This window comes from Argentina silus (genome assembly GCF_951799395.1).
Source record: "Argentina silus genome assembly, chromosome: 9".
In the NCBI taxonomy this organism is placed as follows: Eukaryota; Metazoa; Chordata; class Actinopteri; order Argentiniformes; family Argentinidae; genus Argentina; species Argentina silus.
The window spans coordinates 14,844,848-14,872,338 of NC_139663.1; the positions used below are offsets into that span (position 1 = coordinate 14,844,848).

Consider the following 27,491-nt stretch of genomic DNA (forward strand, 5'->3'; position numbering starts at 1 on the left):
CCCACTTGGAGGAACCTTGGACCTTTAGGCCAAGAGGACGTCCTGAAGTTCCAAGGGGTTGAGCATTTGAGTTTACGCATCTCAGGCAGGGTTGTTAGGGTGACCGTATCACAAGTGTTTCTGAATCACCTCCGCCACTTAGGGAAACAAATTAGGTGACAGACATTGTTCCCATTCATGAAAACATTGAAACAGTGAAATTAGATTCTGTTGTCGGTCAATGTAAGACCTTGATAAATGATTCGTCATCCCAGGGAATGTGCGTACGTGTTTTAATTGGCTATATTGTGTAAGCTGTTGTTGGAATTGTTTGTAATTACAAACATACTGTTTATTGTTCATGTTGTAAGCAGGGCTCATCAATAAAGGAATAATAATAACAACAACAACAATAATAACAAAAGAAAACACTAAAGACACAGTTCAGACATGTTCCACCATTTGTTTCGATAGATTTATTGGAGAGAGAGAGAGGAAGCAAGTACAAAAGCAGGTGCGCAGCTGGAACTACATACAGAGGCTGCACGAAAACACCATTCAGACTTCAGACAGAGGCACTACTTCTCACTGTGGTGTAGGTAGCAGCAAGGGAGGCCGGCGGAGGTAGAAATCGGAGGACGGCGGCTCATTGTAACGCATGAAACGGAACGAGGAAGACGGTATCCGACACTACGCCATTCCTCATTCCGTTCCATGTATTACTATGAGCCGCCGTCCTCCGACTTCTACCTCCGCCGGCCTCCCCTGTTGTGTGCTGTAGGTATAGGTACAGCGGACTACTGCTCTTGCTTAGTTTGTTACAGAATGGATCGCCTAGATTCTATGACACTGTACAAAGGTGAGCACATTCCACCAGTTGGGCTTCAAGGTAGACCTGGGTTCGCGTTCAGCTGGGTTTAACATACTCCAACGAATCAAGATAGAAACGTTATGAATAGAGCTGAACACCATTCCTCACTCAAAAACGTCAGTTAGGCATGCCTGTTCTACATCATATATTTCTATCTGAACAGCCCACTGAACGTAGCCTCAGCCATTCTGGTGTTGCTAGGTATCACTGTCACTGGCACGGGGAGGAAGCACCATGACATGGGACAACAGGACGGTGACGAGTGGAACAGGTCATAGGTCGGGTAGGAGACCTGGGAGGTCGGCGCAGGTAGAAATCGGAAGAGGGGCTCATTGTAATGCATGGAACGGAATACAGAACACGGGGTGTTTGACATCATTCCTCATTCCGTTCCGTGCATTAGAATGAGCCTCCGTCCTCCGATTTCTACCTCCCCCAGCCTCCCCTGGTAGGAGATGGAAGAGAACAGAGCGTACTAGGCCTTCAGAGAAATCATGTTTACAGTATAGGGACATTAACAGTATTAGTTAACGTTGTGGATGATTCCAAAACAACCGGTCAGGAAGCAATAAGATGCATCATTCAAACATGTGTGCAAGAGAACAACGCAATGCTGGGAGCAATTCAATTTCTGAAATGCTAAATGAGAACATACAGTACACATATAATCCGAAAGACTAGTCTTCTAGAACGTTCTTTTTCGACATTCAAAAGGAGAGGGAGTTGGAAGTAGGTCCGTAGAGGGCCAAAACAATCATAAGACGCTGACAATGGCACTCTTAAAACGCTCCAATGTGGTGAGGGCAAGCGTGCTGGGTAGCCATTGTAACAGCCCATCTCGGAAACCTGTTACTGAAGAACTTGAACAAACCGGATCCCTTTAAACACACGACTGTGGTGAAATATATGACCGTGAAATTTAGGACTATATATTTAGCGGCATTGGCAAAACAACGTTTACAGCAACAAAACTATCAGTCAGAAACCTCATTTTCAATGGAAGTAACGATGTAAACAAATCTCCAAAAACTCCTCTACCCTAACACACATCTGGAATACACTGTTGCTTCTTCTGTTGGGTGCTACATGTATTTTTTAATTATCTTTCAAACCAGGGTTGGGGTCAATTTGAATATTAATTTATTCACTGCAAGAAGTGACGATTAGTGGATTGAACATGGCCGATTGTCTTCGGTACATTGAACTTCGAATTGAACCCAACCCTGCCTCTGACATCTTTGAGAGAATCTCTTCTTACAACATTAAAATCTAGTTCTCTCATTGTCATAGCAAGGAAACCAGTCCTGCACTTTAACACATTCTTCAAATATACTTCACTTTGTCTTGCAAGGCCGAACGTGTACCATAAAATCTTTTATCATTTAAATATATTAACAAGGTTACTTGAACTTGCACTTTGTTTGACCTTGAACAGTCAGACTAAAAACAAACTAGAATAGAATTAAAAAAAAAAAAAAACGTAAAAGTTGGCCACAGAGCTAAAACAGTGGTAAAACCAAAAGAGAGGTAGAAAAAATAGACGAGAAAAAGTTTGTACAAAACGTAACTAAAACCTAACAATGAAAAAAAACACAAACATGGAACCTTGTGGTGCTCCCTTGCCCTTCTCAACGGAATGTTGTGATGTCATCCAGGGAAGTGACCTCATGCTGACATCACACAAAAGTTGTGTTTGTTGGGGAGGGGGAGAGGGGAGGGGGGGGTGAGTGCCCAATGGAAGCTATAGTTCCATATCTAGTAACTGACAGGTTTATTACAATGACACTGTTGTTATTGAGCTGTTATGTGAAAGGGAAGCCAGGGTTTTCGAGGGTCTGGATTCAAGCAACTCGCCATCAGTATCCATCTTGATTACAATGCACTACATACGCCAGGGTACTTTGTGTTGTTTCTCAATAATTATGCACACATAATCACACAACATATTCTACTAGCTGACCAGGTCAGGTGGTGGGAAGTAAACTATCCTGTTGGCGAATGTTGAATCCAGGCCCTGTGTTTGCAGAGCTAGGGGTGGTTGAGGTGGGGTGGGGGGTTGCTGAGCTGGGGGTCCCACGTCGTGGGCGGAAGGGGCGAGCAGGGGTTGGAGTCCCAGGTCAGGGGTGGTGGTGGTGGTGGGGGGAAGAGGGGAGGAAAAGTTCTATGTCCCTTTGGGTGGCGTCCATTTTAAGGCTGTGGGGTCGATGGTCTTGCTGCTGCCGCGCTTGGTCTCCTTGGCTTTCCAGTCGTCTATGAGGTCCTGGAGGATACACACAGTAGCACGTTAGCATGCTAGGCTCAAATATGCATACAGTAGCGTGTTAGTAGGCTAGGATCCACGTGTTTGTATGCGTCACTCCACATTGACTGGCTATGGAAGAGTGGAGGCTGGTGGAGGTAGAAATCGGAGGAGGGCTCATTGTAATACATGGAATGGAATGAGGAATCGCGTGTTTGATACCATTCCCTATTCCATTCCATGCATTGCCACGAGCCCGTCCTCCGATTACAGCTATGGAACCACCACCACCACCACCACCGGTCCACTGTAGCAGTGGATGGTAGAGTATGAGACGTACCTGTCTCTTTAAGACCAGGTGCTTCCCTTTCCAGTACTTGAGCATCTGTAGAGACTGCAGAGTGCTGACAATGTCAACGGGGTTGACTGCCGTCTCCTGGCTGATCTCTGTGCATGGGCCACAAATAGAACATCACAATCAGAACGTTAGAATTAGAATTGGAACCTTAGACATCACCTTGACAACACCCTGATTACAATCTCTCATTTCCTTTGCAATCATCAGAGCTGTGACAGGCACGTGTCCAGATGGGCACTGAGGGACGAGAGGTCATCGCTGATTGAGTGTTGAGTGTCTTTTTGAATGGGGCACCCCCCCCCCATGTACGTCAGTCTACTTTCCCTTTAAGAGTCTGTGAATATGAGGTCAAAATAATGATAACTCTGATAGGATTTACATTCACCCGAGAACAATGTCGGTATCCCTTTAAGAGCGTGTTGCTGTGCCTTCACCTTTAATGGAGATCTCCTTGCCCTGGAAGCTGTTGAGGTAGCGCAGGAGCACCTCCTTCCAGTAGCTACGGTAGCTGATGAGGCCCAAATCTGACAGGGGGCGCTCCGGAGACCCCACCTTCTCCTCCACCTTAGACAGCAGGTAGCCTGAAGGGAGAGAGACCAGGGACAGGGTTAGAGAGAGAACAGCTTAGACAGCAGGGAGAGACCAGGGACAGGGTTTCGAGAGAGAACAGCTTAGACAGCAGGGAGAAGAGACCAGGGACAGGGTTTAGAGACCTAGCACAGCCAAATTCTTGCATAGCATCCCTGTCTTGTTTACATCCCACGTACTGCACTTGTGTAAGCTGTTGTAGACTTACTGAAGTCGATGAGCATCTTGCCGTAGCCCTGTCTCATGTACTGGGGCATGGTGAGGATGCAGGACACGTTGTAGTTGAGGAACGAGTTCTTCTCCTGCATGGGAAAGAACACTTCAAAAGTTATCTCTCCGCCTCCATTCCTTTACTTTTCATATTTAGAGTTCTACTACAACTTTGCGTGGGCCAGCTGAAGAGTGTGTGTGTGTGTGTGTGTGTGTGTGTGTGTGTGTGTGTCCTAATTGCTAGTGAAGCTAGACAGGCATCACCATCAACAGTTAAAATTCACAAGCATTCCTGTGTTATGGCAAGTTGGTTCAGTGAGAATGATGACATTGGTATTTTCTAATGTTCCAAATACACCTGACATTGTTGTTGTTGATGAAAGCCTAGGAGAGGTGAACATATTAGGAGTAGGCTGCTCATTCCATCTTTACATGGAGAAGCCTTTTCTACAAAACTGTTAAAATACCAACTCCTAGTCACACTTAAGTAATACTCACATTTGGCAGTCTTGGACATGTGCATTACCTAACAGTACGTGGCCTGCAAATTGCAGGTGTCCCAAAGAAAAAAGCCAAGATACTGTTGTGGGAAGATTAGCTGTGTGGCGAAGGCGGTGTTACATGTATCCATGACTATCTGTACAACCTGTGTTATATTTTGGGTTCTTTGATGCTTTACTGTGAACCCAAGTTCAAAGTATTCAAATGTGTGCGTGTGTGTGTATGTGTGTGTGTGTGTGTGTGTGTATGTATGTATGTGTGCGCGTGTGTAAGAGAAATGCTATCGCCTCAAAGAGAGATCAGAGAGAAGCAGCCTTGCTCAAACACTTGCAGAGAGGTTGTGTGTGTGTGTGTGTGTGTGTGTGTGTATGTATGTGTGCGCGTGTGTGTGTATGTATGTGTGCGCGTGTGTAAGAGAAATGCTATCGCCTCAAAGAGAGATCAGAGAGAAGCAGCCTTGCTCAAACACTTGCAGAGAGGTTGTGTGTGTGTGTGTGTGTGTGTATGTGCATGTGCATGTGCATGTGCATGTGTGACGCGCGTGCGTGTGTGCATGTCTCTGTGTACATTAGTCATGTATCACCTTCACCTTGGAGAAGTAGCCCACCAGGTGGCAGCCTGTGTTGTCTCCCTCGGTCATGACGTAGAAGAGGAAGGGCTCAACGTCGTAGTACAGCGTCTTATGGTCCAGGAAGAGCTTGGCCAGGAGACACAGGTTCTGGCAGTAGATCTATAATAATAATAATAATAATAATAATCAGAAGAAGAAGAACAACAACAACAACAACAACAATAATAATAATATTATTTGATTTGTTAGGCTCCTTTCATGAGAACAAGTAAAGATACAGTACCAATACAAGTACAGAAGATAAAACCCTGCTAACACAGGTTCTGGCAATAATAATAATAATAATAATACAGTGGAACCTCGAGATACGAATTTAATCCGTTCCGAGACTTCCTTCGTAAGTCAAAACATTCGTATCACAATTTTTTTTTAAAAAGGGTTCGTGTGCAGGCGGCTGCCAGTTCTCGCGCGCGGCTGCCACTTCTCACGAAAAAAAAAGGATTCGTATCTCAAATTTTCATTCGTATCTCAAAACATTAGTATATTGGGGCATTCGTATCTCGAGGTTCCACTGTATTTGACTTGTCAGGCTCCTTTCAAGGCACTCGAGGTCGCCTTACATAAGAACAGGTAAACATTTTTAACAGATATAGAATACAGAACATAAGAACCTCCTAACAGAGGCAGTGGTGGTGGTGGTGGGGGGGGGGGGGGGGGGTAGCACGAGGAAGACTAATGAGAGGACCATCAGGCAAGCAGAGACATTACTCTGAATAGGTGCAGTTATCACTCACTCCAAAGAGGCTCACATTACTTGAGATCGAAACCCCAAAACCCCAAAAGGTCTAAATCCCGAGTTTCTTGACTCAGATCCAGTAGAAAAGCAGTTATAACAATAAAAAAATATACGAGATATGGATTTGGGAACCGTAGGAGGACACTGTGTTTTGTTTGTTCGCTCACCTTGTTCTTCTTGCCGTCCACCTCGAAGACGGAGATGTTGCCCTTACGATAAATCTCGTCCCCAGGCGGGTGCTTCCACACACACTTGGCCTGGGCAGAAGAGGGGAGAGAGGAGAGGAAGAGGGGGGAGGGGGAGAGGAAGAGGGGAGAGAGGAGAGGAAGAGGGGGGAGAGGGAGAGGAAGGGGGGGAGAGAGAGGGGAGGGTTTGAGACGCCATAAAAATTTGAATTTGTATGAGCTATCTATGAAAAGATCATCACAAAGAACAGAGAATAGATTTGAGAGTATCAGGGGAGGGAGGCTGGTGACGGTAGAAATCGGAGGACGGGCTAATTGGGATGCATAGAACGTCCCTACACAAATCAGGACTCCAACATCTGAGAAACCAAAAGCCAGCAGGCGATGTCTTGGGCGCAGTACGTGTGTTTGATACCGTTCCTCATTCCATTCATTACAATGAGCCTGTCCTCCAATTTCTCCCTTCCACTGAGAGACACACTGGCTCTGGAGACTAGAACACAGACAATACAGATCAATGAAAACACCAGGACCAAAATCAACCCATATCCACAAGCACCAGCCTGGGCAGGAGAGGAAAGATGGGGATGTGAGACCGCATAAAAATGAGACGCAATCGATTCAGATCATCGCAAATGAACCGACACAATAGGACTTTCTAAAGCAATGAAAAATGTCGAAATAAAAGTCAGAATTGCATGATAACCTCGAGTCAGAATACAGCTAAACTCACCCCCAGACCGAAGTACATGGAATATTCTGGTGGCACACAGTTTGACTCAGTCCGGCAGATTAGAATACAGCCCGTAGAGACCCCCGTAAGGCTTTATTTTAGTGAACACATATTAGGCACTCATATGTAGCTTATAAGTGTTTGCCAGCCCCTTGAAGACACCTAGACACCTGCACACCCCCACACAGGTTGCTTGTTCAATCCCCGGATGTGAGCCAGTGATTGGAGGGTTGCTGAAATTACCTCTAACAGGGCAGCTACTACAGGACTAACAACATGAGAATAAGAAAACAGGTCGTTCCTTGTACACGATACCGTCTCCAACTGTCATCGCGTGACGCTGCATCATAGCTATCGAAATGCGAGGTTGCTTGGGAGTTGTCGGAATTGACTCAAATGGGAAACATGGGAATTGACTCAAATTGGAACATCAGGACTCATCAGGGGGATTCAAAGCGAGATATCGTGACTCACAGATTGTTTTAAGACGCAATGTCTACTATTGACTATTGACTAATAGTAGACACAAAAAAGCAACAAATCCACTGGATTACAGGGTAAAATTCCGCTTTAACTCACTCACTGCCGAAGTCTTCCAGAACACTCACCACCTAGAGTGCCAAGTGTTTTATGTGGTATTTACCGAGCAACATTACTTTGATCATTTCTTTGGGTGAATAAAGTCACCCTTGGCACTCTAGAATGTTGACAATTGACGGGCGACTTTATTCACCCTCGGCAGTGAATGAGTTCAGATCAAGTCAGATCACAGCCCACAAAGTACATCAAAAACACCATCACAAAAACCCATCACCATCACGTTATGAAGACAGAGGTGTCTCACCATGTGCCTACGCAGAATGGTCTGGCTCTTCATGTACTTGAGGCAGAACTCACACATGTAGAGGCGACCCAGGCGGGCGTACTCCTCTGGGTAGGGAGAGTGGTACCAGGTGTCCAGTTCGTAGCGGCCGAACACAATGGTCTTGATCATGTTGGAGCCCTCCGTCACCTGACCCTGCAGGCGGAGCTTCTCCTGTGGGGGAGGAGAGGGTGATGGGGGGAGGAGGGGGGAGGGAGGGGGGAGGAGGGAGTGGAGGCGGGAGGGAGGGTGGAGGAGGAGGGGGTTGGAGAGGAGGGGGAAAGAGTGAAGGGGGAGAAAATCAGGGGAGACAGGAAAGAGGAAGGAGAGCAGAGGAGAGAAGAGGGGGAGGGGGAATAAGAGGGAGGGAGAAGGGGAAGAGGAGAGGAGAGAAGATGGGAGGTGCAGAGAGAGAGGAGAGAAGAGGGGCAGGGGGCAGAGAGAGAGGCTTGATTACAGCGTTGAGTTAGAGGGCTAGATGCCCTATGGAATGTTCTAGATGTTTGGAGAGCTTTGTAATTTTGTATGGAAAAAGAGAGAGAAACACCTTTGCGGTCTGAAATGTGCATGAGAAGGATACATAGAGAGAGATTTGATTTGAAACAGTGGAGGCTGGTGGAGGTAGAAATCAGAGGACGGGCTGGATGGATGGGAATGGTATTAAACACGTTCCATACATTACAATCAACCCGCCCTACGATTTCTACCTCCGCCAGCCTCCCCTGATTTGGAGGTATGAAAGGCGAGCCTCTATCTTCAGTAAAACAAAGATACTGAATAGAGTAAAAAAAACTTCAAAACGAGCCACTAATCTGATATGTTTAGTTTAAAGACAGAAAAGGAACTGTCACCAAACTCCCATGCAGCTGGTCCACACTGATGTGGGGAGCCAGTTTATCCAGAACGCTCCCCGGGTTTCCCAGAATGCACTGCCCCACTGGGAGAGTGGTACGAGAGAGAGAGAGAGAGAGAGAGAGAGAGAGAGAGAGAGAGAGAGAGAGAGAGAGAGAGAGAGAAAGAGAGAGAGGGAAACAGCCCAGACAGGAAGTCGGTCAGTCAGTCAGTAGCCAATGGGCTGAGGGACAGAGATAGGAGGAAGAAGAGAAGATGGGAGGAGGAGGTGGAGGAGAAGAGGAGCGACGGGGCGGTGAGTTTTCTCTCTTACAAGATCGTCTGAAGCACGTGCCTGGGCTTTCCTGAACAATTCCAGATCGTAGTCACTGGTGATGTTCTCCAGGAGGGGCTCACGGTGGTTCCCATGGCTCTGGCGGTGCTCCTGGGAGAGGAGGAGGAGGAGGAGGAAAGGGGGGGGGGGGGGGGGGAGGAGAAAAGAGAACATGTGACCTCATCTTTACTATGGAGAGAAGAAGAGAAATAAGTTGTTTTTTACCTCTAAACAAGCCCTGTACCTCAACTGGACATACTGTATGGCTGGGCGATATTGCTTAAATATCATATCACATATTTTCAAAAAAGTTGATTTTATTTATTTTACATCTCAACTGGACAGATTATTTGACTACAAGATAACACTGACCTTTAGAGTGCTTTGTTTTTCGATTCTTTTTTAATAAACATGATCTGATGTGTTACATTACAGTGTGTTGACTAAAGCTCTACCCTAATATTTCTAATATAATACAGTTATAATCTGTTTATACCGTCTGAGCATATGTTAAGTGTATTATAAACCGTTATTATAAACCATTACACGGAAATGATGACATTCAAAATCAAATGTGAAAAAACTCATGTAGTACTGTAAATTGCTCTCACTCTTTCACGAGATTGAGTTCGAGGTTTTAGGTGTGTGTGTGTGTGTGTGTGTGTGTGTGTGATCCCATGGATTAATGGAATGGAATGAGGAATGGCATCAAACATGCATGTTTGATAGCATTCATTATTCCATTCCATGCATTGACACCATGCCTCATTCCATTCCATGTATTTCAATGAGCCTGTCCTCGAATTTCTACCTCCACCAGCCTCCCAGGCTGAAGTGTGAATAAAACAGTGCTGATGTGATGAGACAGTGAAGGCGATACATCATGTCACCTGACACCAGGGTTTAAAACCCGGCCCGTCCTCCGATTTCCACCTCCGCCAGCCTCCTCTGCTCGATACTCACCATGTACTTGTCCTTCTGCTCCTTCATCAGGCCAGAGTTCCTCTTCTTCCTCAGCTCCGTCACCCTCTCCTTGTACCTCATCTGCCTGTCGCTCGGGGCCTGGAGAGCCACAGGACACAACATCAACCACCAGCCACGCTCTCGGAAAGAAAAGGGTTCCATGGTTCTCCCCAGGATTTTTGAACAAAGTGGCGCTGGATTTCATTATCGAAACCGGACTCGCGTTGATTCACGTCAAAATGCGGAAAGAAATACCACTAAAAAGCTAAATTCAAAGAGGAACATCATAATTTCACTTTTGCTTTCGTTTTTAACAACGATGTCGTTGGCGATCAAAGATAGTATCTCTGTCATTACTAAATATATAGTTTAATTTGCCTTGAAATGTTTACAGAGTGGCACGGGCAAGGCTTCCTAAATCTTTTTGTTTCATGACCCCAAATTGGAGGTCCATTATTTCCTGTGACCCCAACAACTCCATAATAATGACGTCCAAGGGTTTTCTAATCGCCTAAAAGAGGCTCTAATTGGTTGGATTTGACAGTTCCCGAACCCCAGGTTTGGGAACCCCGGCCATAGAGAAAGGTTGGAGTATATCAGGATGAGGTGTTTAGAGAGAGAAGAAGAGTATGTTGATGTTACCTGGTGTCGTGTGGAATGTCTGTTCTCGTCCTGCCGGTGTGACAGCGTCCGCTCCTCCACCTGTTTGTCACGTGACGTGGCCCTCACCTGGAGAGAGACACGCCCCTTCCTGTCAGTCAGAGCCTCATATACAGCCCTTCATAACGCGCCCGCCATCTTGGAAAATCGGAACTTCACGTTCAAGTTATTTGCGTAGGGCATCCTATTGGTTGATTCTGATACTTGTGTCAGTGAGTGGGGAACGTCTTTGAATGACGAAGTTTCCAAGTCGGAAATTTCCATGTTGCGTACTTCAGAGCGCCTGCGAACGCAGCATCAATTCTAACATCTGCATAGGTGTCCCTGAATCTAGAGTAAACCAGGGGAGGCTGGTGGAGGTAGAAATTGGAGGACGGGCTCATTGTGATGCATGGAATGTCCTCGCAAAGCATGGAATGTCCCCACACAAATCAGGACTCCAACATCTGAGAAACCAAAAGCCAGCAGGCGAAGTCTTGAGCCCAGTGTATCAAAATGTTTAATCCGGATCAGAATGAGCCGTCTGATTTCCTCAATACTACTCCAAATCTGCCACATACAGTACCAGTCAAAAGTTTGGACACACCTTCTCATTCAATGGCTTTTCTTTATTTTTATTATTTTCTACATTGTAGATTCATATTGAAGACATCAAATCTATGAAGGAACACATATGGAATTATGTGGTAAACAAAAAAGTGTTAAACAAACCAGAATATGTTTTATATTTTAGATTCTTCAAAGTAGCCACCTTTTGCTTTGATGACAGCTTTGCAGACTCTTGGCAAGGTGCGTCCAAACTTTTGACTGGTACTGTATATCTGATCCCTGGATAGCAAAAAAAAGGATCCAGATCATTCTGAAGTTTTGAAAATGTTGACCTACCTTACATTCGTCAGCAGAGAGGTTGTGGTAGAGAGGACAACCTGATATAGAGAAGTGCCTCTCATGTCTCCCTGTAAGGTGGCCTAAGAGGGACAAAAGTCATGTGAGACAAATGGAGAAGAAGACTGTCAATAAGCATTACTAGATGTCAATATAGTCTTCATCATGTGATTCAGGGGAGGTTGGTGGAAGGTAGAACATTGCAGGATAGGCTCAGTGTAATGCATGGAACGGAATGAGGAATTCCTCATTCCATTCCATGCATTACAATGAGCCCATCCTCCGATTTCTCCCTCCACCTGCCTCTTCTGATTCATGTGGTGTGTTTTATGTGATATGTCTCATGTAATTTGTTATTGCAGGATAAATACAGTATTTTGAACGTAATAGAATAGAATCAGGATGCTTGTGGACAACAGGAAGTCTGTTGTGGGGATATGATGTACGTTGCGTGTTGTCTGTTTGCATTGTATTTATATGTGGAGGATTATTGAACAGAACAGATTAATGAACTGAACTGGAATGAACTGGACTGGACTGGACTGGACTGGACTAGACTGAACTGAATGAGGGTGCTTATGGACAACAGACAGGTAAAGGTTTTAATTGAATTGGACTGGACTGGACTGGACTGGACTGGACTGGACTGGACTGGACTGGATTAGACTGAACTGAACTGAACTGAACTGAACTGAACTGAACTGAACTGAACTGAACTGAACGAGAGTGCTTATGGACGACAGACATGTAAAGGTCCCTTACCCAGGGAGTTGCATCCCGGCGTGGGACACTTCATGTTGAAGTTGTAGGACTCGTGGAAGCGCCGGCGCTTGGGCCTGTGGGAGAGGTCGCTGCCGGAGTCTTTGAGTGACAGCTCCTTGGCCAGGCTCTCGTCGTGCGAGGCGTTGGGGCTGGAGATGTCGATGTCCGACTCCGACGAGGGAGCGTTGCCCGTGGGCGTGCGTGGCGGAGACTCGTCCTGGTCCGCAACTGCCTTCAGGTCTGTTAAGCCAATGAGGAGAGAGGATGGAATTTAAGGAGGGGCTCTCCTCCAATGAGGAGAGAGGATGGAAATTAAGGAGGCGTTCTCCTCCAATGAGGAGAGAGAATGGAAATTAAGGAGGGGTTTAACTCACATCCTAGACACCATGATCAAATCTGAAAAGGTATTTCCTCTCTCCTCGCTTCCCCCTCCTTCTCAAAACTCGAAGGAGAGGGTCAGAGGGGAGGAACCCCAGACCTTCTCCTCCAATGAGGATAGAGGACCCAAGGAATCAAGGAAAGACTTTTGAGATTCTCCTCCTCCTCCACCTTTTCCTTTCATCCATCCTCCTTCTCTTCCTCCGCTCCAACTTTTTCCCTTCCATCCATCCTCCACCCCTCCACCTTTTCCCTCCATCTATCCATCCATCCATCTTCCTCTCTGCCAGCTCACCAGGCTGCTCTGTCTCCGACCCAGAGGAACGACTTTGTCTCAGGGGGTATTTCTTGGGGGTGACTGGCACCCCCTGCTGGCTCCGTGTCACCCTGCGGGCTGAGAAGGTCACCACCTCCTCTGGGCCCAGTGCTGGTGGGGTCCGCTGGACCGGGCTGGAATCTACAAAGACAGGTTGTAAACAAGACAGCTTCTTCTACTTCTGGGGTATTTTAGTCTGGACTTGTCAAAGCAAAGGCCTAACACCCTGTACTACCAACAAGACTCAACACTCTAACACTTCAGGGGAGGCTGGGGAGGTAGAAATCAGAAGATGGGTTCATTGTAATGCATGGAATGAAATAAGGAATGGTATCAAACATGTCTCTCTGACACCATTCCTCATTCCGTTCCATGCATTACAATGAGCCCTACCTACACCAGCCTCCCCAGCCCCACATAAATAGATACAATCTAAAAGCCCAGTGCAGGCAACGTAAATTAAACATGACTGTAGTATTGTTGTAGCCAAAACATATATTGAAAAAATCTAAAAGCACTAGAATAATACAATTTGCCCATCCATTTGGAGACCCAAAACATGGCCAAAGAAAAACAGTAGCCAAGATATTAAAAAAAAAAAACATACAAAAAGAATAAACAACAACAAATTAACTACTTCCGCTCACATTCAGTCAACCTCGTGCCTAACGAGCCAGTAGCAAGGGAAGTTGAAAGCTTTCTAAACATCACAAAGTGTATCCAGTTTCCTAGAATAACAAAAGGGGTGGAAACGATGTCATTCCCTATTGAAACCAAGTCAGACAGAACAAGCAGGGCTCAGTGGGTCGGGGGTCTGCCTGTCTAAAACTATTCACAACTTATAACCCTGATTATCCTCATACAAAGGCTATTGTGAAAGAGAGGGTTTTGTCTATGGACAGTGCCACAAAGGAGACCCACAACATAAGAAAAAACGATGGGGGTTTCATATTGAATTTAACGTTAGATGTGTTGTACACACTACATATAGTACAGTAACTGCATATAGAAGTTCAAGAAGTTAGTCATTTAATGATCATGAAAGACTCAAACGCCAGTATGTGCAAATATGACCGGTAATCAGAACTTCTAGAGTTAAAGCATGCTATTATGCATTGTCGTTTCTCGTCTCAGTTTCCACTGTTTGCTTGTAAATGTTGTCATTCAATTAAAACAAAGCAAGACAGATACCTTGCGAGCTTTGGCTGAGTCGCAGCGAGGCTCGGGTGAGTCGCGTGTTCCTTCGCCTGTGCGCGTCGTTCTCGGAGCTGTCGGTGTGCTCGAGGTCTGCGGAGAAATCCGAGTCCTCGGTGCCGTCGGAACTGCTCCCAGCGTTCCTCTTTGACAAGAACAAAGCCGAGACATAGCATCAGTTATGCAAAGTTGCGTTGCTAAAACGACTAACTTCCCCTCACTGCAAGCGTCCCTACAATATGAACAAACATGTCATGACAGCTGAGTTTTAAGTATGACAAGAAGACAGTTTTACCACTGGATAATTCAGTAATGCTCCCATGTTCGGAACACCATGCCCCACAATCTTGACAATTATCCAAATAACCGCATCCCAAGGAAAAATAACTCAGTGTTCCATTGCTCGAGTTTAGGCTAATAAATCTTGCTGAGTAAGCATTAAGTTAAATACTGTAAATCAAAACCATGGTTTAGGGCGCGATATGTCTCAAAACCACATCTAGCCTGCTACGTTTAAAACGGAATGATTGAATGACCCTCGAATGGATCGCCAAGAAGACCAGAAAAAGACATTGACAGGACATATAACCAGCAGAGGTTGTTGGAACGTCAAATAAACAGAAATCTGAATGCAGCCCATCCACTAAAATAACCCACAAGACGTTTGTTGACGATATTATGTGGTGTAAATCAAGATTTATGAGGACTTGACAATCTAAGTACAATGAATGGATGGATGGATGGATGGAGGGGGTGCGCACTACCACAACAGACGCACGCGAGCAACACTTCCGTGTCTCCCACAATGCACGCTGTCAAAACATAAACTAAAGGGGGGAAACTATCAAATCAACGGGGGAACCGTCCTCACAAACATCTAAACAAGTCATAAATCGGTTACAACCAATTCAAACCCGTTGACACGAGTGACTAAACACTACATGTGTATTTATGGATAATATGCTTTAGCTAAAGCTGTCTGAAGACAGTCAATGCAACGTTGTTGTTGTGGGGCCATCGTTTTACTGTAACCAATGGTTGTTGAGGAGGGGTGGGGCATTAAAACATTCAACCAATGGGTACAATGCAATTCCTTATTCTGCCCAATCATAACATAAAAAAACACTTTACTCGCTTGCAAGGTACAACTTGTTCCCTAACGACTAACGAGCTGGGTAAAGGCTACATTACTCTGAATATCTGCAATAAATTAGCTGATTAGTCGTCAAACTCAGATCTGAATTCACGTCTTGAGTAACAATACAATGAAACGGTATTGTCACGCGTCCTCAAACACGCCCAATAGTCATGACTCCCACTTCTATGACGATGCCAGCGAAGCTCAACTGATATGGCAGACTAGCTTGCTTGCAATTATCAATGCATGCCTTGACATGGCATGCAATGTAATAGTGTGCCTAAATAGTACACGCACCAATGCATTTCACTCGGTGCATTGCCATTTATACGCACAGGCGAAGCATCTAGCTGACGTTGCAATGATATTATATTATTTGATAGCTAGCTAGCTTGCTTGATAGCTGACTTCGCCACTTCTTCTACGTTGATGCTGCAAATGAACGAACAGTTCATCTTACCTTTCTCCGAGGCATATCTCACTAAGGGCGTTATCCCACGATTATGCACTTATTTCAAGCTGTCGATATCCACAATGTGTTAGCTAATGAGTCTAAAATACTGGAAATGAAATCCTCTCATACAGTGAGATGGGCCAACTATGCGCGCAACAATTTTTTCTTGCCCGCATTTCCGGGTTGCGTTCAAGGCATAAACGTCTGGGAACGTTTTGAAACGTTTTTAATTTCAACCATGCGAGCATCCCTACATTTTGTGCGTGGATATTCTGTTCTATTCGCCCCTAGTTGAAAATTGAAATTATCTTTTGAATTAATGCATTACTAAAATAGAGTTGATTTGGGTGAGGCAATTCTGGTCATAGGCCTACTCCATTATCAGATCAGATCAGTATCTGAGTATCAAAGCCTACTTTTTTCAGAATACTCTTCAGAACACTCTTATGTATTTTCAGTGGAGGCTGGTGGATGTAGACATCGGCGCTCAGGCTCATTGTAATGCATGGAATGGAATCAGGAATAGTATCAAACACTTGGTATCAAACACAGATGTCAGAGTGTAATGATACCATTCCTCATTCCATTCCATGCATTACTGACTCCATTCCATGCGTTACAATGAGCCCATCCTCCGATTTCTACCTCCACTGATGTATTCCTACGTCCATGCCACACATATTCTTCCTCCACTGCACTTCAAAACAAATATGCTAATAACATTGTTTATTTTCAAAGTCTTGTGCAAGAATAGGTGACGAAAATAGCTGTAGGGTGGGAGGATGTTAAATGTCACTGTCCCCAGACAGGGTCTTCCTCTCGGACTCCCTCATCTTCTTGCAGGGGGGCCTGTGTCTTTCACAGAGTGCAACATTGTAGCAATGTCGGGATATAAGGTGTTGTCCCTGGTGGGAAGCTGACTGAGGAAGACAGGGCCGGTGTGGCGGGCCTCAGGCTCCCTTCTGGGAGGCACCTCCAGCTCCCCAACGCTCCCCTGGTGGAGGTTGGGGTTCAGGCTAGCCTCGGGACCCAGAGCAGAGGTACCAGGCCCAGGGCGGGGTCTGTAAGAACGACCCTGAGGATCCAGAGAGGTAGTTCTAGGCAGAGAAGTAGTTCTAGGCAGAGAGGAAGTTCTAGACCCAGAGAAGGGGTTCTGGCTGCCCTGTTGACCCAGAGTGGAGGCTCTAGGCCTAGGGCGGGGGCTGTGGCTGCCCTGGGGGCCTATAAAGCTGGCCCTACAGTCAGGGCGCCGTCTGTAGCTGCCCTGGGGGCCTACAAAGCTGGCCCTACAGTCAGGGAGCGGTCTGTAGCTGCCCTGGGGGCCTACAAAGCTGGCCCTACAGTCAGGGAGGGGGCTGTGGCTACCCTGGTAACCCAGATAAGCGGTCCTAGGGTTGGGGAAGGACTCATAAGCGCTGACAATGTCCGGGTCCACCCCCTGGCAGTAGAAGCTGATCCTCAGTGTGTCATCAGGTCTTCGGTTGGACACATGTGTAGAGTGTCCAGAGCGAGACGCTGCATGACGTCTGATGGATCTTGTAGCTGTGTCCTCTACACCTGTCCGTGCGTTGGTAACAGAATGTGTCCTTGCTGTTAGGGCACTCTGGGTTTTACATCTGTACCTCTCACCTTTACCTGCCCGCTGGGCTCCCCGACTCTGCTGCTTATGTGTTTGACAAATCCAATGCCGATTCGTCCTCTCTCTGGTGTTGCGAGGGAGGTCCACAGGCTTCACTCCGTTTGAGAGGACATCTTTATAACCATCTTTATCTTCAACATAAAGATGATGGTTATAACAAGCATTTTTATCTTCAACAAGCACAGGGCTGTTGAAATCCTCCTCAGGCCAGAGTTTGGCACGGGCAGATAATCTGGTGGGAATCATTCCTAGTGAACTAGTTCTCAGCAGCTGGCAACATCCATGTGGCTTCCTTTTTTAACTTTAACTCCCAGCTTGATGTAACATGTCAGTTTTTATTTCAAACTAAAAACTTGCCTGACAGCTCACAGATTAATTGTTTTCAATGTGGGCATGGTGGATGACGTCACAATGAAACAGCTCTGTGTGACATCATCATCCACAGTGCACAAGTGTTGTGATCAGAGTGCTGCATTTTTATTGTGTGCATGGTATATGACATCACAATGGAACAACTCTGTGTGCTGCATTTCCCAACAAGTCTACTGATAATAGTGAATAATAATAATAATAATAATAATAAATAATCATTTATTTTGTATAGCGCCTATCTCAGTACTTAAAGACACTACATTCCATGGAGAGAACAAGAACAGATGGATAAATAAAAAGTAAAACAAAAGCACAATCAGTAAAAACAACAATAAAAATAGTTAAAGATTACAAGCAAGTTTAAAAAGATGGATTTTGAGGGAATAAAAGTTATGGTCAAAATCAGAACAAGCCCCTCTAATACAGATAAACCCTGCAAGCTTGTAGAATAGGGCTCCGGGCAGCTGAGAGGAAATGGAGAAAATCGGCCTCCCTGATGACCTAAAACCTTATCTCTCTCTTCTCCTCAACTACACCTACTCTGCATCAGCTGCTAAAGCTTCTTACTACTATTCCAAAATTCAATCCTCTGCCTCTGACCCAAGGAAACTTCACATTTTCCTCACTCCTCAACCCACCTCCTCCCTGTCTGCAGATGACTTTGTCCCCTACTTTGAAAAGAAGGTTGATGACATTAGCAGCTCTTTCTCTCTACCTCTCGCCAACACTGCTACCGCTCCTCCCAAACCCACTGCGCTACATTCGGTCTCTGGGCTACATTCGGTCGTTGTCCTCTCCACAAGCCCTCACCACTAATTCTTCCTTCTTCTGACATTGTGACTGCCAATGGCCCCTGGTCCTAGCATATATTTGTTTTTGTTATGATGACTGATGGATAGATGATTCACTTACTTAGACAAATGTACTTGTTGTAAGTCGCTTTGGATAAAGGCGTCTGCTAAATGTCAAAAATGTAAATGTAATACCATGTGGAATAGAGAGAACTGAACTGAAAAAATGTTTTGGTGTTATATATTTTATTCACCACGAGATGTCAGTATTGTATCTTGTTCACTCTAATCCATCATTTGCCCACTGAAGGAAGCGAAAAAGAAATGTTAGATTATTATCGATAGATTATTCTGCCATTTAGCTTTGACTAGATGATGATAGTCTCTTGTAAAATAACACATTCTAGTAAATGGAGAACACCACCAAGAACGTTCTGAGTCAAAATTAGCAGTGAACTTCATATCAGTTGGCCAATCAGGTCACTCAGGAAGCATAACTTTTCAACAAGATTTCTACAAAAATGTAAATCAATGTTGTATATGTTTTATGTCAAGTTCATTTTATTTTACTCACACACCAGATTTGATTTTCATTTGACCTCTGACCTCTGACATGGTGAGTGCATGTCAACAGTTCTGTTCTTCATGTCTGACAGGATAGGGAGATAATGTGTGGGTCTGATGTAACTTTCCCTTCTCCTTTCTGAAACTATAGGGAGAGGGTCTTACGTAACTTTCCCTTCTCCTTTCTGAAACTATAGGGAGAGGGTCTTATGTAACTTTCCCCTCTCCTTTCTGAAACTATAGAGTGGGGGTGTAAGTTCCCTTGTTCCTCCCCCCCCCCTCCACTCCCCTCTTACGCTTTTTTCTTTTATATCCAGAAAAGTCTCACGCCCTCCGTTTCTCCCCGCATTCCTCTCAACCTACTCTGGTATTCCTCTCAACCTACTCTGGTATTCCTCTCAACCTACTCTGGTATTCCTCTCAACCTACTCTGGTATTACTCTCAGCCCACTCTGGTGATACTTCACACACTAAATGGAGAGGTGTTCTGATACGATATGAAGGCTGAATCTACAGTCTACTATTGATCTTTGTCAATACATGTGTTTGATGTGTTCCATGCACTTTATTGACCGTATAGCAGCACAACATTTGGGTTTAGATTCAGGCTGTTTCAGGGGAGGCTGGTGGAGGTAGACATCGGAGGACAGGCTCATTGCAATGCATGGAACGCAGTGCCGAATGGTGTCGAACTTGGGTGTTTGATTCCTCAATCCATTCCATGCATCACAATGAGCCCCATTCCTTATTCCGTTCGTGGCATTACAACGAGCCCCGTCCATTGTTTGATTTGGAGATTGCTCTGATTGGGGAAACTCTAAGATCTCAAAGTAACATGAGTTTCCTAGTGGGTGATTTTTAGGCGATTAGAATACACTTAGACATCGTTATTATGTGTTGGCATAGCCCACAATCAAGTTGTTGGGATCATAGGAAATCATTGATGTCAATTTGGGGTCGATCACTGAGTGTAGGAGTTAGTGAGGGGCCTTCTCCACTGACCTGAGATGTGGACCCTGGACAGACACACACACACCTGGACGCACCAGAACACTGTCCACAGGGCCCCGCGGACACATCTGACGGGGAGAACAACAGATTACTGCTATCTACCATCTTGACATTATAGTGATTTATTTTGTACTATCATGATAATCCCATTAATTCTCAGTTCAGGTCTTCATTGTTCATACTAATACACAGGGTTTAGCCACAAAGCGCAGATTAGCCAAAAGTTAATTATACTGTATTATACTGTGTTAATTAAATTATACTGTAGCTTGTTTTCCGGACACAGATTAAGCCTAATCCTCGACTAAAATGCATCTCCACCTCACTAGTTCCTGATCATGTGACTCCCGTGCTCCCTGAGCAGAATGGCGAGGAGTGATGACATCATAGCGTAGTAGACCCCTGCAGCCCCCATGGCGTGGCCCGAGGGACTTCCTGTCAAAAGAGAGTTGTTGTTGTCATGACATCCACAGTCATGCTTTGAATTTGATTGAAATTAGTTTAGTTGGAGGGATTTGAATTGAATTATATCGAGTTGAATTGAATTGAATTGAATTGAATTGAATTGAATTGAATTGAATTGAATTTAGATAGGTAGATAGGTAATTTATTGATCCCTGAGGGGAAATTAAGGCGTTACAGCAGCTCACATCACAAACAACTAAATAAAGTGATAATAGAATACTAGAATAAAACAGACATCTGAAAAATTATATACAGTAAGAACAGTCCAGTTATGATTTAACATCCCCCAGCCTGACTCTGATCACCCCGATCGAGCCAGCTGGAGGAGGAATTGTACTGTTGTCTTATTGGCAGAAAATATCTCCTATACTGCTCAGTGCAACGTGGTTGTAATAGTCTGTTGCTAAAGGAGCTTCTCTGCTCTGCCACAGTGTCATGTAGGGGATGGGAGGGATTGTCCATGATGGCCAGGAGTTTGGTCCTCATCCTCCTATTGGCTACCTCCTCCACAGTGTCCAGGGTGACACCGAGGACAGAACCTCCTTTCCTAATAAGCTTGTTCAGCCTCCTGGTGTCACCTTCCTTGATGCTGCTGTCACGCCCTCCACTTCCACCTAGCCTGTGCCAGGCTCTCTCCCTCTCCCCTGTCTGTCTCTGTCTGTCTGTGTGTGTTTGTGTGTGGGTGTGGCTCCAGGCTCCAGCCATCCAGTTCACCTCATCATCTCCACCTGCTCGATCTTCACACCTGCGGTTCATCAGCTCATCAACTTGCAGTATTTAAACCCCGGCTTCCCATCCACTCATCACCATCGTTTGTTGTGCTTACATGTCAGTCTTGCGCTCGGCCTCTTTGTAGCTATTATCTCTCAAAAGTTTGTTGTGTCTAATCTTTGTCTAAATGTGCTCTCTCTGTGCTTTAGTACCACTTCCGGTTTCTGCCTGCCCATCTGCCTACCCTGCCTGTCTACCTGTCCTTCCTGCCCTGCCTGTCTGCCTGTCCTGTCTGCCCTGGCTGCACTGCCTACCTGCCCAGCCTGCTTGCCCTGTCTACCCTGTGACCCAACCGCTTATCATTTGACCCTGCCTTCCCGTTCCGCCTGTTCCTTCATTAAAACCTGGTTCTTTTATATACGTGTCCTGCCACTGTGTCCTGCGCCTGGGTTCCTCAGCTCTGACCGTAACAGCTGCCCCCCCCAGCATACCACCGTGTACAGAACAGCGCTGGCCACCACTGACTGGTAGAAGAATGTTCAGCAGAGTCCTGCACACGCCAAAGGGACCTGACCCTCCTCAGGAAATAAAGCCGGCTCTGGCCCCTCTTGTACAGGACATCTGTGTTACCAGTCCAGTCCAGTTTATTGTCCAGGTGCACCCCCAGGTACTTGTAGCTTGGGACCACCTCCACTTCCTCTCCCTGGATGGAAACAGGAGACAGGGGGACCCTAGTCCACCACTATCTCCTTTGTTTTGCTGATGTTGAGTAACAGGTGGTTCTGCTCACACCACTCAACAGAACTGCCCACCAGTCCTATATACTCCGTCTCCTGGCCTCCACTGACACATCCCACAATAGCAGAATTGTCTGAGAACTTGGCTGCAGATGGTATGGTAAATTTCTATAGCAAATAAAGAGAGAACATTCGACATAGGACAGGACAAAGAGGCCAAAAGTGAGTTATGAAAACCAATTATAAATATTCCATGAGAAAATAGGTTAAGGGATAGAGGGAGTGATGATTTATGGAGAGACTGATAACAGTGACTAGAAGTCGGTATGTGAAAGGAGGTTCATCAGTACCAAGCACTAGAACCACAGTACTAATCAGTACCAAGGATGATGTAATCTTCTTGTGATAATTAAGATGAGCTCACCACAAATATTGTAGCAACCCGAGAACTATCTTTAGAAATGGGAGGGGAAACCAAGCCGTGACGAGGTATAGGAACCGGGTGAATGATATTGGTGGCGAGCAGACAGGATGTGTAAATGATTTGCATATGAGGGATGGAACCTAAATTTGAATTGTATAAACATGGTGTACTGTATTTTAACTTGGAATTCCACCACAATGGCAAGCATCTGTGTTGTGCCTGAAGTCCGAGGTATAAAGGGTGAAGAGGAAGGGAGCCAGAATTGTCCCCTGGGGGGCGACAGTGCTGCTCACCACCCAGTCCGACACACATCCCTGGAGCCATACAAACTGTGGCCTGTTGGTCAGGTAGTTCATAATCAAGGAAACAATGGGGGAGTCCACCTGCATCCTCAGCAGCTTATCCGCAAGTAGTAAGGGCTGTATGGTGTTAAATGCACTGGAGAAGTCAAAGAACATAACCCTCACAGTCCTGCCAGCCTTATCTAAATGGGAGTGAGCTCTGTGTAGCGGATAGATAATGGCATCATCCACACCAATGTCTGCCTGGTAGGCAAATTGCAGGGGGTCCAAGGATGTTTTCGCCAGGGGCCTCATGTGTGCAAGCACCAGTCTTTCCATGGTCTTCATGATGTGGGATGTCAAGGCTACTGGTCTATAGTCATTCAGAGCACTGGGGTTCCTTTTCTTTGGTACCGGTACCAGGCAAGATGTTTTCCACATTGAGGGGACCTTTTCAAGACTGAGGCTCAGGTTAAAGAGGTACTGGAGTACTCCACACAGCTTGTCCGCGCAGACTTTGAGCACCCTCGGGCTCACACCATCAGGGCCCACAGCCTTCCTGGTGCGGAGTTTCCCCCGTTCTCTCTTCACCTGAGCCGTACTGATAAAGACACTGGAGTGGGGGGTGGTTCTTGTCGTCGAGGAGGGCCTTTAGGTCACTTGTAATCCAAGGCTTGTTGTTGGGAAAACACAGCACCCTCCTGGTAGGTATGGTGTTGTCCACACAGAAGTTAATGTAGTCCGAGATGCAATGTGAAAGACCATCAATGTCCTCCCCATGTCAGAGAACTTCTCAGTCCATTGTCTCAAAACAGTCCTGCAGAGCCTCATCAGCCTCCTGTGTCCATCTCCTCACAGTCCTAGTGGTCACAGAGTGCTGCTGGACTAGAGGCTCATACATGGGCTTGAGGTGGACTAGGTTGTGGTCCGATCTGCCCGGGGGGGGAGTGCTGTAGAGATGTAGGCGTTCTTCACATTAGCATATAACAGGTCCAGTGTTTTGTTCTCCCTAGTGGGGCATTTCACAAACTGGGAGAACGTTGCCAGTGTTTTTGTCAGGGTGACATGGTTAAAATCCCCAGAAATTGCAATGAATGCACTGGGGTGCTGGGCCTGTAGTCTCGCGATAACAGCGTGCATAGTCTCACACGCTGCCTCCGCATCGGCAGGGGATATATGCGACCACAACAATAACATGTGTGCGAGCTACGGATGCTTTCCTTCATGTGAATATGGCCAGGATTGCACCATCTGTTGTTGACAAATACAGCAACTCCTGCGCCTCGCTTTTTGTCACACTGACAGTGAATCCTGTCCGCCCGCACTGTCTGAAAGCCCTCGATGGTGGTGTTTGCGTCAGGAATAACCTCCTGCAGCCATGTCTCCGTAAAAACACATAAGACTGCATTCATTCATTATTTCCTCTGGGACACTGGGCTGCTGGCAAACAACCACTGCCGGCTGAGCCAACCGGATCAGCTGTTCTCCATTAGTAGTAAAACGGTGAAAAAGTAAATAAAAAGTTTGTCTGATTTAACAAACAGTATAAAAAACTACTATAAATAACTAAAAAAGACGGAGCTGCTGAAACAGGCAGCCAGCTCTACCGGCGCCTTATTGATCCGCAAATTATCTTTGCCTTAAGCAGCAGACATTGACCTACAGGACAAGCGTAGGAGGTGAGTACGGTGTTTTGATTGGTTGATGAAAGGCTCACCTGAATCCGTCTCATACGTCATGGGGAACTGTTCGATTGGTGGCAGTAGCGAGTTGCCATTGTAACGAGCCTCCTGAACCCACCAATAAGGACGCTCTCCGAACAGGATCCTGAATAGAGTAGAGTCAAATAGAGTAGAGTAGAGTAGAGTAGAGTAGAGTAGAGTAGAGTAGAGTAGAGTAGAGTAGAGTAGAGTAGAGTAGAATAGTCATGTTTTGAAAACTCTCAGCTTTATGGAACATTTTCACATGAAGTCACAATGAGCTGTGACTTGTTTTGTCCATAAACAAACGCAGAGCTGTCGGGAGAAAATACAGAATATTTAACTTCTAAAAGCCTTAATGAACCCAATCTCTTGAATCGTCATCTAAGTGTACCTGCCAGGTTATGAACCTCTGGGACCTCTCTTATCGATGCCATCCTCATGGTCAGAGAGCTACATCTGGGCTTAGAAGTCGCAGGCAGGGCTACCATCCTCATCACAAGAGCGTGATTCCAAACCCTCTCCGCTACCTTAGCCCGGTAACCAGCATTAGTCATCCGTCACCAATCACTCACCATTTGAAGACGAGGTTGAGCCAGTCTCCGACCACTGCCACCCACACTAGTTTGACCCCTGTCGCCTGCCGTAGATGAAACCACACGGGGAACAGCACGAAGAAGGTGTTCCGCAGTGGTCCATCGCTGTGGAAACCAGGAGGAACAGTCCCTGGGTGTCTCTGTAGTGGGTCTGGAGGTAATGGGTGGCGTTCACCCCGTAGCCATGAAGATCATCCATGGCGTCTTCTTCTGATTGGTCGACTTGGAGTAGTACAGTAGGAGTCTCTGGAAGGGGCACTCCTAAAGAGGTGCACTGATCGGCCTGGGTGACTGTTCCACTCTCCAAGGGAGTGGTCCAAGTTTCCATGGTAATGTGATGTCTCCGTGGCCGCTGTCAGAAACCAGGCCAGTGTTCTCCTGCTGCTCTGCTATTTGCTCAACACACCATCACCTTCCTCATGGGGCTAAAAATAACAGGTAGTATGACAGCTACTGCACACACACACACACACACACACACACACACACACACACACACACACACACACACACACACACACACACACTCATATCCACTCACACTAGCATGTGCACACACAAACACACTCACACACATGCACACTAAAGCGTATGCATGCACACACACACACACACACACACACACACACACACACACACACACACACACACACACACACACACACACATTCAGCCCCCTCCCTTGTTGTAGCAGAGACATCTTGTTATTCTAGTTCCTTATCTCTCCGCCCACTATACTGGGGAGAGGAAGGCCAGGGACTAGGCCTTCTCTAGAAGAGAGGTCTGTGTCAGTTTACGACATTAGAATGTAAATAGTTAGGCTATGGTCATGGTTCCTGGAACTAAACCTAATCCCACACAGTGTGTGTGTGTGTGTGTGTGTGTGTGTGTGTGTGTGTGTGTGTGTGCGTGCGCGTGTGTGTGTTTATCTATTTATCTATTCTATCTTAAGTATCTATGCTCGGACCATGTGTGTTTACTTAGACAAGGCCTCATGTTTAGCTACATCTGTGTAAATGTTTATCGGATTAATAGAGGGGTCATTTAATCATTGTGATTCTTTGATGTGGCAGTCAGTTTTTGCAACGTAGGATACAACAGTTGTCTTCAGGGGAGTAAGTCACCTGGTCCCGGACAAGCCTCCATTTGTCACGGTTTATAGTGTCATGCACAGAATGCTTGTTCACTTGTCCTTGTAGACCCCTTTCCCATCAGTTAGGGATTGTTGAGAGAGTTGGTTAAGAGAGTTGGCTGAGAGAGCTGGTTGAGAGAGTTGGTTATGAAAGTTGGTTGAGAGATCTGGTTGAGAGAGTTGGTTATGAGAGTTGGTTGAGAGAGTTGGTTAAGAGAGTTCGTTGAGAGAGCTGGTTGAAAGAGTTGGTTATGAGAGTTGGTTGAGAGAGCTGGTTGAGAGAGTTGGTTATGAGAGTTGGTTGAGCTGCTTACACAGCAGGCTAGTGGAGAGGAGCTATAAGATAATAATGAAATAGTAATGAAACTGGGTTAAAATTGGGGGAAATTAGAGATGGAGAGAAGAAATGCTATCATAACGTACTGTAAGTGAACAAGAAGAGAGGAGAACAAGAATAGAGATTGACGGGAAAAAAGTGAAGGCGGAAACTGAGAGAGAAGGACGACGCCGTGTAAAACTGAAACGAGGAAGAGTTGGTGGAGAGAGTTGGTTGAGAGAGTTGGTTGAGAGAGTTGGTTGAGCTGCTGACACAGCAGGCTAGTGGTGAAGAGCAAGAGGAACTGCTCAGTTCTGAAACTTGTCATGGAAATCTATTACTTATCAATAAAGAGAGTACTTTCAAATGACTTCAAACCTCTATAAGCTTTATTTTAATGGTTTAATAGTTAGTTCTGCTCATACAGAGATACAACAGGATATGCAAAACAGGTAAAATGGTTCCTAGCACCACACGGTCCATAACGCCAGCAGTTTATGATCAAATGTATCTGATGGGACAGTATCTTGTTTTGGTTGGACAGTCTCCACATATTAATTAAGGAGACCATGAGTGCTTACAGTAAGCACTTCAAGACCATCTTCTGCACACTCTTGCATTCAGCACGCCTCCACATATAATGGAAAATTACAGCAGTTCAACAGTTCAATGAAAATACAGTATTCTAAGTTAACCTTTCCTACAATCTATTCGGTACAAATCATCTCACATTAATTTTTCTATCACAAACTGGATGAACAACCTCATCACTACAGGTCCCGATTGGTTAGACCCCAGAGTGATCTGATTGGTTAGACCCTCAGCGATACTCAATTTGATACCACTCCTCATTCCATTCCATACATTACAATGAATCTGCATCAACTTCGACACTGTAGAACAACATAGTTGTTGTTTTTGTTGTTGTTGTTGTTGTTGTTGTT

At 45.7% G+C, this 27,491-nt stretch overlaps 1 protein-coding gene across 2 annotated transcripts; it reads right to left on the reverse strand.

Moving 5' to 3' along the window:
- Positions 1-471: 471 nt before the first annotated feature.
- Positions 472-15,947, reverse strand: LOC310809843 (histone acetyltransferase KAT7). 2 transcript variants are annotated; one of them, XM_083677354.1, is made up of 15 exons: positions 15,815-15,947; positions 14,214-14,361; positions 13,002-13,163; positions 12,329-12,568; positions 11,567-11,649; positions 10,664-10,750; positions 10,022-10,120; positions 9,059-9,169; positions 7,876-8,067; positions 6,281-6,370; positions 5,336-5,476; positions 4,244-4,337; positions 3,882-4,028; positions 3,430-3,536; positions 472-3,110 (listed from the first exon to the last, which is right to left on the reverse strand). In XM_083677354.1, the coding sequence occupies exons 1-15, from the start codon at positions 15,827-15,829 to the stop codon at positions 3,012-3,014; spliced, it is 1,815 nt and encodes a 604-aa protein (XP_083533480.1). In that variant the 5' UTR covers positions 15,830-15,947; the 3' UTR covers positions 472-3,011. The 2 variants fall into 2 exon arrangements, with proteins under 2 accessions (XP_083533480.1, XP_083533479.1); XM_083677353.1 differs by having other exon boundaries at positions 5,330-5,476.
- Between the last annotated feature and the right edge of the window lie 11,544 nt (positions 15,948-27,491).